The 14716-nt window shown below is 38.2% G+C and overlaps 1 protein-coding gene across 4 annotated transcripts in view; it reads left to right on the top strand.

The window, feature by feature from the left end:
• The window catches only part of FAM149B1 (family with sequence similarity 149 member B1), a 69728-nt gene extending 55209 nt beyond the window's left edge, over positions 1-14519 (top strand). For 3 of the 4 annotated variants that reach the window (XM_041747606.1, XM_041747609.1, XM_041747608.1), the window contains 7 exons: positions 3208-3332; positions 5102-5208; positions 7535-7759; positions 9788-9911; positions 10161-10286; positions 12906-12984; positions 14292-14519. In XM_041747606.1, the coding sequence (XP_041603540.1) occupies positions 3208-3332; positions 5102-5208; positions 7535-7759; positions 9788-9911; positions 10161-10286; positions 12906-12984; positions 14292-14365 (860 nt within the window). In that variant the 3' untranslated portion in view covers positions 14366-14519. The remainder of the gene's footprint in view (positions 1-3207; positions 3333-5101; positions 5209-7534; positions 7760-9787; positions 9912-10160; positions 10287-12905; positions 12985-14291) is intronic. The other variant, XM_041747607.1, reaches the window with a different exon arrangement.
• Positions 14520-14716: the final 197 nt, after the last annotated feature.

Raw genomic sequence — 14716 nt, 5'->3', positions numbered from 1 at the left:
AAACAAATAAATAAAATATTTAAATAAATAAAGCTGGAATTAGAAAACTAAAAACCTTTAAAAACTGGTTTATATCATATCAGTTTAAGTTTTTGGAGATATCAGATAAATGATAAAGTCCACAGTTATATCTGAACTGCAGTAATAATAAACAATGGTGCTAAATAAAGGAATTCTCAATTTTCACTATCCACCACTGAGATATCAGAGAGAACTTTCAACTTTCACAATTTACTGGGGTTAGGCTGTGAATTAATATCCTTTTAGTTTATTTTTTTGTGCACCCATAAATTCAGGCTATTTCATTGTATTATTTGATTTTAAACTTAAAGTCTAAAAAAAAAAAAAAGAAATTGATCTTGAAATGGAGCTGGAGGATCTCTATATGGTTTGGTGGACTGATTTAGTGAGTTGACCCCCTAAAACAGTAGTCACCAAACTTTGTGTATAAAGAGACAGGTTGTAAATAGTTCAGTCATTGCCAGCCATCCTATCCTGTCTGATGCAATTACTCAACTCTGCCCTTGAAAGCAGCCATAAATAATATACCAATGGGTGGATGTGCCTGTGTACACTCTTATGTGCTCAGTATATATGTTCACTAACACATACATAAGAATGTCCATAATAGGGGACATTCACACCTAAAACAGTAGTCACCAAACTTTGTGTATAAAGAGACAGGTTGTAAATATTTCAGTCATTGCCAGCCATCCTGTCCTGTCTGTTGCAATTACTCAATTCTTCCCTTGATATCAGCCATAAACAATATACCAATGGGTGGATGTGCCTGTGTACACACTCTTATGTGCTCAGTATATATGTTCACTAACACATACATAAGAATGTCCATAATAGGGGAGCCTGGGTGGCTTACTCCGTTAGGCAACTGCCTTTGGCTCAGGTCATAATTCTGGAGTCCTTGGATTGAGCCCTCTTCTCCTTCCCTCTCTGCGCTTCCACCTGCTTGTGTGCTCACTCTCGCTTGCTCTCTCTCTCTCTCGGAATAAATAAATAAAATCTTTTAAAAAAGAAAGTCCGTAATAGTACCACATGCTGGAAAATATAAACTTGAAACTACCCAAATGTTCCTCAACAGTCCAATGTGATACATTCATAGGAGACTATTATACAGTGATAAAAATAAAGTGCTGTTAAAAAACAGCACTTTATTTATAAAAAGTAACAGTGGTAATGGACATGAGATTTCCTTTTGGGGTGATGAAAAAGTTAAGGAACTAGAGTGGTGATGGCTGCACATTATGCATGTACTCAGTGCCACTGAATTGCACACTTTAAAATGGTTAAAGTGGCAATTTTTATGTTATGCTCATTTTACTGCAGTAAGATAAACAGGTAATGGATCATATCTGGCCCATGCATGGGCCACAGTTAGCCAATCCCTGCTCTCAAATCTAATATCGCATAGGGTTGTATAAGGAGTAAATGAGTTACATTAAAGCATATAAAATAGTTCCTAGAATATGGAACAGTGCAATAAATGTTAGGTATTATCATTACTTTTGTAAAATAACATCTTCAAGTATGGAAAGAGAACTCTTGGATTTTGGGCTTTGGTGTGGACCAGTTGGTTAGCTGCTCTCAGAGCCAACCTGTGGGTGCCGGTACAAACCTATCTCTACCACTAAAACAACTTTTTCTACCCCTATGTAAGGAACAAAACCAAAGTGCATAGGACCATATGACAACTTGTGGTATTTTAAGGTTTGTCAACAGTAACCCAAAAGCATATAAAATGCTAAGAAAATATAAACATGGGCAGCCCTGGTGGCTCAATGGTTTAGTGACACCTCAGCCCAGGGCCTGATCCTGGAGTCCCCGGATCAAGTCCCACGTCAGGCTCCCTGCATAGAGCCTGCTTCTCCCTCTGCCTGTGTCTCTGCTCTTCTCTCTCTCTCTGTGTCTCTCATGAATAAATAAAATCTTAAAAAAAAAGAAAATATAAACATTATTATAACTTTTATTTTTACAGTCATTTAATCAGGCCAGTTTTAAAATCCAAATTATGAAAAAATATTTTAAAGTAAAAACTAATAATATAATAAATTAAAATGAATAACTATTTTTACTATTAACCCTAATTTGCTAATGGGGAAACAAGCTTCACTGGATATTTTTGTCAAGATTTGGTTTACATTTTGGTTTACTACTGTACTGATAATATAAGTGATTTACAAACAATGAAGACCCAAAGTGCATATTAATTCTACTCAGAAACATGGTTCCTCATCTTGAGTTGTGCTTTGGAGCCATAACTGATGGTAAGAAGTGCTAAAATCCTCAAATCCAGTGTTTTGCAATTATGATCAATGATGCTATAAAACAATCTTGAGCATTTCTCTTGGTACACATGTGCAAGATTTCCTCTAGGGTATATACAAAGGAATAGAGTTGCTGGGTCTTAGGGAATATGTATCTTCAGTTTACTAGATCACACCAAACTATCCAACATGACTGTACCAGTTTTACATGCCCACTAACAGTACACAAGTTGCTGTGTTGACAATCTCATCAGGATACTGATCAATATTTCATTGTCAACATGTAAAAAGATGTTTCACTGTGATTTTATTTGTACATTTTTAAAACTAAGGTATAATTTATATACAGGAAAATTAACTTTTTAGAGTACAGTTCATATTTTTCATCTTCTTTCCTCTGGATTGAATTCAGAATTATTTCTTCACATCTTTTTCTTCCAGTTCACTAACATCTTCAGCAGTATCTAATCTATTAGTTCTGTTTTTTATTTTAGCAATTTTCTCTTTTGTAGTTTTTCTTTTCCAAATCTGTTTGGCTATTTAAATTTTAATTTGTCAAATTCATTTTATTCATTAAAATTAACTAAAATTTAAAATTCTGTTCCTCAATAACGAGTCAGATTTTAAGGGCTCTAGTGCCACATGCAGCCAGAAGCCATTATATTATAACTCCAGGTGTTCTATGGGACAGCTTTACTCCAGAGATCTTTTTCCTTCTGCCAGGTACCAATAGGCCTCATGAGCCTCGGAAACCACTTTAAACTAACTTCTTAAATGGGTTTTTTTCTACATGAGGGTGGTATGAAACTGGGCTGCAAAAGTGAGTGAAGGCTTAGATTATGAATTCTTGGGGAAAAATTTTTTTCACTGTCTTGCTCTGAATCCGAAGATACCCATGGCTTATAGACTCTGCTCCTTTGCTCAGATGATGAGAGCACGGCTGCCATCTCCAGACCAGCTTCAGGAAGCCCCCCTGTGCTGAATGAGCCACAACCTCTGGTCTTCCCTCCAGTGCCACAGTCGAAGGTGCCGCCCATCACCTCAAACCCAGTAAGCCCCGTGCAGGGAAGTCCTGGAGAACCCAGGGTTGTTCTTGCCAGAAGCAGCTTGCTCGGTTATTTGCTTTAATTTTATTATGTAGGATTCAGGGTTTTTTTTTTCAGTAAAGTTATGTGTTTATCACAATAATCCAGTGACTCTTCACTGATGTTTAATTTCAGTTTAAAAATTAATAGCAAGGCGCCTGGGTGGCTCAGTCGGTTGAGCATCTGACTCTTGATTTCAGTTCAGTCATGATCTCAGGGTGGTGTGATCAAGAGCCATGGCAGGCTCTGCACTGGGTGTGGAGCCTGCTTAACATTCTCTCACCCTTCTCCCCTCCTCCAGCTCTTGCTTGCACACACGCGCTCTCTCTCAAGGAAATTTTTAAAAAAATTAATAGCAAATTAGGGTTGATAATTTTCAGTCAGCTCTTTTTAAAAGTCATCCATATGTCATGTAATGTAGAAATAGCTATGTGGTAGCCTAATTCTGTTTGAAGAATAAAGGATATGACTGAAAGGGGAACAATCTCAGATCTCTGAGGCCTTAACATCCTATCCTATGATTTTGTCCATTTGGTTCCTTTTTCTTTTATCTCAGCCTACCTGGTTTTTATTTTTGATATTTCAATCTGTTGACTTTTTTGCTTTTGGGGGGTTTTGTACTCATTATAACTGAGGCATAAAAGGCAAACCAAAGGAAGGAAGAAGTCCCACTTAAGTCCGTGGACAAGCATAAACATGGCCATTTCTTGCAGAAGGCTGATGAGCCTGATTTCATGACTGTGTAATGACTTATCTAGGCTGTTTCCTAATAGTTTCCCAGTGTTACTTGTGGCAAAAAAAAAAAAAAAAGAGAGAGAGAGAGAGAGAATGATGGAGAGTCCTAACCCTTGAGCCATGGTCATCAACACTGGGCTTTACTACCAGATCTAGTATTTGCTTTGTATCCTGGCCTGATATTGTGCTGCTGGATTTACAAAGGGTTTATTTAAAAATAAAACCAGCAAGGCCCATCTATATCTTATTACACTGGAGGATTAATTGGTGAACTAATGTTCCTTCGGTGGCAATAAAATACTTCTAAGATGAAGTGATCTATGGGTTAGGTAGCCTAAGTAATGAATAACCTAAATGTTTCTGGCTATTAATAACCAAAGAAAGGAAAAACATTAATTCAAATATTTCTGAGAGAAAATAGGAGGAAAATGCGTGGTATGGCAGAGGAGATGGCCAGAAAGGGCACTGAACTGATGATCTGACAGAGAAAATCAACAGCACCCCAAGGTGGCAATGTCAGTCCAAGGAAGATTAAGTCCTTCTAACATTAGGATAAGATGAACTCTTGCTAATAAGAGGCTTCATAATTGAGGTCATGACTGCTCATGAAAGAAAAGCATTAGTGTAGAGCATAAATAAGATTGTTTGATGAAAGAGATGATGTCTGAGTTTACTCTAGTTTTTTTTTCCCATATTTGTTCCATATTTTATAGGGTTTTTTTTCCCTAATGTAAATAATGATAGGAATGAAGTCCTCTCTCCCCTATCAGAGTGCTGTTAACTGCTTTCATCTCAGTTGATCAGGCTTCCCCTACCTGCAGTCACTTAGAAATGAAGAGAAAAGGACTTGGACCTGTCATCTTGACAGTGGACTTGGAGCTTCAGCTGCGGGGGGAATAGGAGAAGAATGTACAGATTATCTAATTTGAAAATTTGGCAAAGTTGGGAAACCCAGAAAATGTCTTCACCAACCAAGTAACATTTCCTTTTGACATATAGATGAATCTCTGTCAAGCAGCAAGTGGTCATCAGCCAAATGTGAATGGTCTCTTGGTTCATGGGATGCCTCTACAGCCAAGAAATCTCTCCCTAATGGACAAGCTACTGTAAGAAATGTAAAATTTTTAAGACTTTAGAATTTATGTAGATCACTGAGAAATAGAAGGAAAGATAAATCAGTCAAATCATCATACATATATTGAGTACATACCAAGCAAAGAGACATCTGGGGAGTAAAAACATTAAAGGGAAATGGTTTCTCATAATGTAACTGGAAAGAGAAGACAGACATGGGTAAAAAAAGACTCAACCAAACAGTGCATTTTTGTGACTGAATGTCAAGTGTGTGGTACCCAGAGTGAATGCATGGCAGTCCCAAAGAAGTGAGGCATTTTGGTGGGTAACTATAGTATGAACTTTTCCTTCAAAATGGGAGTTTGGATAAGCAGAGAAGAGCAACATGACTATTCTAGATAGAAGGAATGGTGTGGGAAAAGATTTGGAGGCAAAAAATACAGACTCTTTAGAAGGGAAAGCAGACCAGTTTTGCTACAGTAAGAAAAGAGGTCAGAATTGTAATGCTTCTGACCAAAGATTATGGACCATCTTCCAGAATTAAAATAGATGATGGTGTGAGTAGTGGAAAGAAGACTGAAATTAATGAAGGTTGGGACCAGACTGGACAGTTTTGAATGCCATGTTTTTGAGATCCATCCATGCATGTTGTGGCATGTGACCTTCTCTTTTATTAACAAATAACATTCTATTGTAAGAACATACTACGATTTATCTATTCTCCTGTTAATGAACATTTGGAGTGTTTCCAGATAGTGGCTCTTATGCATAAAGGCACCATAAATATATTCTTGCATGGGCTTCATTTTTCTTGGGTCAGTAAGTTTAACTTTGTAAGAAACTGCCATACAGTTTTCTGAAGTAATTATGCCATTTGACACTTCCCAATTTCACTTGGGCAGCACATGTATTTAAGTCAGGAATCTGAAAGAGATTTTATAGCAGAACACAGACTGGATTGAAGAAGGAGGAACTGAAGGTAAAGAGTCTAATATAGGAGTTCAGGCATGAGCTACTAAAAGCCTATTCTCAAGTTGTAGCAAAGAATAAGAAAGGAATGGAATATTTTAGAAGACATTCACACCAGAAAGACAGATTCTATAAAAATAGAGGAACCAGAATCAGCTCTGAGATTTCAAAGCTCAAGGGAAGTTTGTTGTAGGGTAAAGATACATTTGGTTTGGGGTGTGTTGAGTTTACAATGCCAAGCCATCTCACTGGAAACATGGAAGACATCAGATTTGGAGATTGATCTAGAAGTCACCTGGCTAAAGGTGATAACTGAATCCAGGATTATGAATGAGTAGTCCCGAAGACAAAATAAAGATAAGCATGGAGCAGCTAAGTCCTAAAGCTACTGTAATAGAAAGCAGTTAGGGTGTGCAAAGAAAAGGCTAGTAAGTGAATGGTTAGGGTGGTACAAGGCCAGCACGACCTCTGTGACTGACACTCAAGGTTTAGTTCCATTTCTTGGTAGGTATTCTCCCTTCAAGGTCCTCCAAATGCTGAGGTATATTTTGCACTAGAGGACCAAAGCAGTCACCAAGTTTGAGGAACTTGCTAAAAGCCAAAAGAGCATGTAGCGGAGCTTAATTCTTTCACTTTCCCTCCATTTCCTTGTCCAAATACTGTCTCTCAGGGGTCTTACAACAGAAATATCTCCTCTGCTTAAAAACAAAAATAAAAACCTGAGTCTGTAGGGCAGAGTTTAAGCTACTTAATTGTTTGGGCATGGTATTCTATTTACCAGAGTACTTACAGAAAAGTTGTATTTCAGTTGCTTATGCAAACTGATCTACAGTAGTCCTAGTGCCCTGGGCAGCATGAGGCTCTGGATCCTTTGTCTACAAGCTTCCAGCTTTCCAAGGAACCCAATCCCCATGCCTGCAGGCTCCAATGAGCTCAGTATTTTCCTCTTCTAGTAGGAACCTCGCTAGTGCCACACTTCCTAAGCAGCAGTTATTTGCCTTTCAACTAAGCCTTTCCTTCAGCACAAAGAATGCCTCAAATATGGTAGGGATCTCAATCCCTAGGATGAACTTCTGGGAAGCATTCTAGAGTAGGTACTTCAGGTTAGCCTCACTGTCACTGAAGAAGTGACTGTCAAGCCTGGTGAATAATGGATGAGCTTTCCCAACCAAATCTCCATTCTAGTAAATTACCTGTACAATTAAAATGAGGTATTTCTTTTAAGAACGTGTTCTCATGCCTAAACTAGATTACATGACTTGTGTAAACTAGGTTACTCACTTTTGCTTTATTCTCCGTTGAATATATTTTATAGTTTAAGCCTTTGAGTCCTGTTTCCCTATACAGAGCAATGTCCATTTCATTGTTGGTTTCTGATTTGGCCACTAGAGATCTTGATGACAAGTTACTTATGAGACCTGGATCCAGTACCATCCTTTCATCTCGAAATTGGCCAAATCGAGCCCTAGAGCTCAGTACATCGGCTCTGTCATACACAGCACAATCTGCCAGGAGACGCAATCCTCCACCACGTACCCTTCATCCCATCAGCACAAGCCACTCATGCGCTGGAACGCCAAGACCTATGGAAGAAATCCTCAGAGGACCCCGAATGTAGGTTTGAAAAGCAGAATTTTTGGAAACTGTCATAAAACTAACGAATTTTATAGAGGATGAATTTAAGTGTAAGACTAAAACATATGCCTAAAAACTAATCATTACATATTCTCATGATGGACTGTACACTGGTTTAAATCCAAAAAAGAAATGTGATTAAATTTGAATACAATTCAGATATTGGATCTTCCTGTTAAAGATTTTTACTTATATAAATAAAATGTTGGCTAGAATACTTCAGGGACACTGATCGAAGGAAACAAGATATATGTAATCTTATTAAACATTTTCCTTAGCGAGTACATGCTCAGTGAAATTCATCCGAAAATAAGTTAACTCCCCTTTAATATTTTTCTGACCACTGGGATTTGTTCACTCTATTGACAATAACATTTTAATCTCAAATAAGTACTTGTCTATATACTGGGGAAAATATCCCTTAGCACTTCTTAGGAAATGACACTAACCATATTTTCTTCCCTTTTGCCACCTTTAATTCACTCTGAGCCTTGTAAAAAATACTTAGAAGCCTACTTTTAAATAAAATTCTTTCACTGGTTGCTGATTCACAAAACAGCTTAGGATGTATGATTCTAAGACTATGACCAAGTGTATAAGATCATGAATTCAGCTTTTAAATCAAGCACATGGGGATCCCTGGGTGGCGCAGTGGTTTAGCGCCTGCCTTTGGCCCAGGGCGTGATCCTGGAGACCCGGGATCGAATCCCACGTCGGGCTCCCGGTGCATGGAGCCTGCTTCTCCATCTGCCTGTCTCTCTCTCTCTCTCTCTCTGTGACTATCATAAATTAAAAAAAAAAAAAAAAATCAAGCACATGTGATTTCTTGACTTTGATTTTTCAGTTTGTTTTAATTTATCCCAAAAGATTCACTAAAAGAAATGTCCATTAACAACCAAAAGTCTTTGTCAGGACACTGGAGGTTTTTCTTATCTACTATTTTATGTTGATGTTGGTATTAATATACAGATTCACTTACTTGAAGATGAGCTTTCTTGCGGTATAATTAATCTCTCATACCTTCTGACAGTTTCTTCAAAGCGGAAACAAGTTACCTTCTTTCTTTTGGGACATGAAAGTATCATTGATTTTTAGGTACTGTCTTGAGTATGAGTAATGCTACAAACCACTAGAAATACCATAAAAGGAACATTTAGGAACTTTGCCTGGGAATCCTAATTACAATAGTCATCCTATCCAAGGGTATAGGTTTCAAGACCCCCAGTGGATATCTGAAACTGTGGATAGTACCAAACCTTACATGTTTTTTCTTATACATACCTATGATAAAGTTTAACTTCTAAATTATGTACAGTAAGAGATAAACAGATAATAAAGTGGAAGAATTACAATATACTGGAGTAAAATTTATGTGAATGTGGTCTGTCATAGTATCTTACTGTACCACACTTATTCCTCCTCTTCTTGTGATGTGAGATGATAAAATGTCTATGTGATGAGATGAAGTGAGGTTAATGATGGAGGGACTGTGATGCAGCATTAGGCTACTTGTGACCTTCCAACAATACGTCAGAATGAGGATCATCTACTTCTGGACCTCAGTGACCATGGGTAACTGAAATCATGGAAAGCAAAACAGTAGATAAGGAAGGACTACTGTTATTACTGAAAAGGACAACCAAATGTCCCAGACTGTGGAGAATTCCACCAGATGTGAAATTACAAATCCTTGCTAGGTTAACACCCAGTGTTAACAGCAGACAGGGAAAACTGCTTTTGTCCAGCATTCTGTGAGACAAAGGGTCAAATTCTGCTGTGTGCCCAAAATAAAAGTTTCAACAAAAATCAGAAAATACTATGAAAAAATCCCCCAAACTCTAATTTTCCAAAATCCTGCGACTGCTTTACTTAAAAACATAGGCTACTTAAAGCATTCTGTGCATGACATTAAACTCATCTCCCTCATTTATTTGATTCTAAATCAGCTTGCTTGCATTGTTGTAACTTTATTTTTCATATCTTGGTGTTTGCTGGTGGGATCTGCAGCCCAGTAGCCACGGACTCGCTCTCCTCTCCCTCACCAATGCCCCTGAGTCGAAACAATCTGCTGCCCCCTATTGGGACAGCTGAAGTGGAACACTTGAGCTCTGTGGGGCCACAAAGACAAACGGTACGTCTTTCTCCTCCTGCTTTTCCATGTGCTGATAAAACCTCATGGGCAGTACTTCTGCAGGGTCCACTGTTCTGGAATTGATTTATAATACCTTTTGTCAGAAGTACAAACTGAATCCTAACTCTGACAATGGAACTGGAGCTGCTTGGCCTGCAGTTACCATACCTACCTGGGTTGATGGAGGACATGCATAGCTTTTGCTACAAGTTGTTTTAACAGTTTCTATAATTTTTGCCTCTCCTGCAGAAAACCCATGGTGACTCCAATCGAGCTCGAAGTGCTGTGGTGGATGAGCCTAACTATCAGCAGCCCCAGGAGAGGCTCCTATTACCTGACTTTTTCTCCAGGCCCAACACAACTCAGTCATTTTTGGTAGTGACATACTTCCTCTATTGTCTTGACAGCTGGGGAAAGAAAAAAACTAGTTTGGCAGACTTAAGGTTTCACATAGTGCCTTAACCAACCAAGAATAAAAGCAGAGACTCTTAACAATAAAAATAGTGTTGTAAGTACATTTTATTGAAATTCTGACTGGTCTCTGCCATTGAAAATAAGAAAAGTAATAAGGTAAAATGAAAATGGTAAAATGCCTTATACATAAGTCACAAATTCTAAACAATTGTTAAATGTTAATATTTCTGAGAATAAGCAAACAAAACAAAACAAAAAAACAAAAAAAAGAAATTCAACTCCAGTACATCAAATCAGCATAACTCCTTCTCTAACACTGCTTTTATGGAGTTACACCAAAAGTGGTATCAAATTATGTGGACTGATGGATGCCAAGTCAGGACTTTCATCTTTTTTTAAATTGGTGTTTGAGATGCTCAAATCGCCTTACCATTTTAATGTCCATTTACTGGCCCTTTTACTTTTAAGCAAGTAATAGAAAAAAGCTTATTGGGAGATTGGAGGTCATGCACTGACCTTACTCAATCCCACTTCATCTGTTTTGTGGCAAGGCAGCTTGAAGAGCTTGGGGATCTGGAACCACTCAGTGCCCAGAAGCCAGGGACCTCCAATCCTATACCACTTTCCAGGATGGTGGTATCTGAAGCCCACTTATTCCAACTTCTAACTGGTGAATTGTATCAGCCTGAAGCACCATACAGTCCACCACTGAGAGTGGTGAGAACAAATTAATGTTAAGTTCCTAGGCCTACCATAACAAACTACCACAGACTGGGTGGCTTCAAACAACAGAAATTTATTGTCATTTCCAGGGCCTAGAAGTCCAAACAAGGTGTCAGCAGAACCATGTTCCCTCTGCAGGTTCTAGGGAGGAGGTTTTCTTATCTCTTCTTGGCTTCTGGTGGTTGCCAGCAATCCTTGGTACTCCTTGGCCCGCAGCTACATCACTCCAATTTCCGCCTCTGCCTTCACATAGCCGTCTTCCCTGTACGTTTGTGTCCAAATATCCCTCTTATAAAGATACCAATCACTGAATTTATGGCTAACTCTAATCTAATCTGACTTCATCTTACCTTAATTACATCTGCAAAGATCCTATTCCCAAATAAAGTAAAATGCACAGGTTCCAAGTAGGCATAAATTTTGGTGGGGATAGGGGATTGGGGGTCGGGGGCACTATTCAACAGACCTCAAGATGCTTTATTTAGGAGAAGATTCACCAAAACAGGAGCTAAAGGAAAATGTGAGCATTTCTGAATCTTAATGTGAACCCTAGAAAGTTTGAAAACCTATTAATCCATCTTCTCATAATTTGATTCAGAGCATTTGTTGAGCAGTGTTTGATGATTATATTCTACAGCTAGATTCTCTATAAAATATTTAATTTTTGGTTGCCAAAAAAAATAATTTTTGGTTGCCTTAGGAATTAAACTAACACATTAAGACATTTCAGTTTCTTTTTTCTGATGTTTATAACAATACAAGAATTTCTTTCCTTAGCTATTTCTCTCCCAATGTACTGACATGCAAAGGGAGAGGAGTTGACAGCTCAGGGTACTCAGAGCACTAGATTGGAGTTCTTGGCGGGGCACTTCCAGACTAGCACTCAGCTCCCCCTGGTTTCCTCCTCTAGGAGTCAGCAAACCGTTGGTATGCGACATCTGGCTTACCACAAAAATTCGTTTCTGTAGAGTAGAGCTACCATACTCATTTGCTTACATATCATGACTGCTTTCCCATCACAACAGCAGAGTTGAATAGCTCCAACAGTATGCACCACAAAGCCTAAAATATCTTTTTGGCCCTCTATAAAGAAGTTTGGTGGCCCCAATAAAAAAAAAGGGGGGGGGGCTTCACCATAAAAAAAATTCTTGAAATCTCTTGATTGCATTGCTCTGACAGAGAACGGAGAGGGGTAATTTTTATCCCAGAAGCACCAGCGGGATGGCATTCACAACTTTTTTTGATATTTGCATTTCATTATTTCAGCTGTTCTGAAAATCTTTAAATTCCTAGAAATAATTCTGAAATGTTTGGGTTTCATATTGAGTCTCATTTCAAGTATGGAGGTGAAGTAATGGGTATCTGTGTTGCTGAAAAGGCTCTATTCTGTTGTTTTAAACAGCAGATTGTTGAAATTAGATAAAATTTCCTTGGCAACCAATTATAAATGCTTAGAAATATTAAACCATGTGGATTATTTGTAAGTGCTAAAATTTTTAAAAGATGTTATGTATTTATTCATGAGAGACAGAGAGAGAGAGGCAGAGACATAGGCAGACAGAAGCAGGCTCCATGCAGGAAGCCTGATGTGGGACTCGATCCCAGGACTCCAGGATCACGCCCTGAGCCAAAGGCAGACGCTCAACCGCTGAGCCACCCAGGCGTCCCTGGCTTGGGAATTTTTTTACTTGATGTACAAGAGTGTACTCAGCCAACTTGTCCCTCAGATTGGCAGACAATGCCATTTACAATACTGTCTGATTTCAAGGTTTTCCCTTGTAAACATACTACTAATATATTATCCTTTGGGAAATGTCACATTGTAAGAAGTGTGTCATCTTTTCTTTGTTTCTGCAGCCAGATACACAGTACCATCATTCTTGTGCCGTTGAGTATCCTCATCAGGCCCGACCTGGTAGGGGATCTGCAGTGACAGGTAGGACCATGGCTCTTATTTTATGTGACTATGTTAAGATGCTGCCTTTGTTCTAGGTTTATTTTCCCTCCCTCCGGATTTTATTATATTGTTCCCCTACATCACTGTAACTCACCTCAAATTCCTTTTGGAAATGGGATAATAATAAAGATAGAGGAGACCTCTATTGCTCACAGCCATGTTCCAGATTTGTTTTCCCATATGTAAATTAACTTCTTACCACTCTGGCAAACTACTTTTTTTTTTTCAATCTAAGAAGTTTAAGCTAAGTAAGTCATTTTGATAACATTCAAACACTGCACGGATTTTATTATGCAGGCAAAATCTATATTGCCATAGAATAAACTACTTTGGTCAGTTAACCTGCTAGGCCAAGGTAAGAAAAGAAATTTAAAAATGTTAAGACATGCTGAGTCTGAGTCCATCCCATTAACTGTTCTGATTTTTAAGTCATATTCTAATAGATTGTATTTTCATAGGAGGGTAGAAAATTTAAGAGTATCTCAATTCTCCCTATAAAGATAAATTCATCACCATCACGGTCATTCTCATGTTGTCGGTGAAGTTCGGAAGTATTAAGCAGTTTAAATATTTCCTGTTAATAAGATTAATCAAGTATGTTAAAATTAATCTGCCTCAAACCATCTCTGTCATCCAAATGAATTCTCTTGTTCATTTCCTATTAGCATTGCTTGGTAGTCTCTGAATGCTTTCAACAGACTCTTCCCTGGATTAGTCCTCATAGAGAAGCAATGCTGCCTCTGAGCTAGTTACTACATTCAGCCTTATTGATGGTCAGTCGTAATATTTAGATAAGTCAGACATATTAGTCCTCTTTTTTTTTAAATCAGTGGGCTCTTCTCTAAAACTAGGTTTCAGGGATCCCTGGGTGGCGCAGCGGTTTGGTGCCTGCCTTTGGCCCAGGGCGCGATCCTGGAGACCTGGGATTGAATCCCACGTCGGGCTCCCGGTGCATGGAGCCTGCTTCTCCCTCTGCCTGTGTCTCTGCCTCTCTCTCTATCTCTCTGTGACTATCATAAATAAATTTAAAAAAAAATTTATAAAAAAAATAAAAAATAAAAAAAATAAAACTAGGTTTCATATCTTAATAGATGTTTTGAATTTACATGATAGAATGCAAATGTAGTTTTTATTGTCTTGGTGAAAATATGTTACTACTTAGTCCCAGTCTCCAAATTTAAGTCTGACTGATAATTGGAACAAAAAGAGCCCTTAGATAGAACTTGAGATGGTCAAATCTAGAATGTCTACTAACATTACTCTATGATGTCATCTTTGTCTGACAGGTCCTCAGTTACATGGATCTACAAAATCTCAAAACAGAGGTGGACCAATCTCTAGAACCAGGCAGGGACCATAGGGCAAATGAGAAGAACCTGCTTCAGGCTGCAGGAAACACGTGAGAAAAATTCACAAATCAATGTTCAGTCATCTTGTGATGCAAAGCTTGTATATAAGAGACAACTTAAAACCATCTTCATGACGCGTTAATCTGGTATAACAGAAAAAAAGAGTATCTGCCAAAGATTACATAGGTACTGTTTCTCTCTCCAGTTACTGTCTTCTTTCAGCATTAAGTTAACCTATTCTATTAGACAGTAAAATCTGTACCCAAAGATGTAATGAATGAATAATTATCCCCAAATCACTGCTCATCTTGTCTGTTAACAATGATCAGGTTCAATTATTACAGGATTCTATGAGGCTATAC

This window comes from Vulpes lagopus, chromosome 3 (genome assembly GCF_018345385.1).
Source record: "Vulpes lagopus strain Blue_001 chromosome 3, ASM1834538v1, whole genome shotgun sequence".
NCBI lineage: Eukaryota > Metazoa > Chordata > Mammalia > Carnivora > Canidae > Vulpes > Vulpes lagopus.
This window is presented reverse-complemented; position numbering and strand designations above follow the sequence as displayed.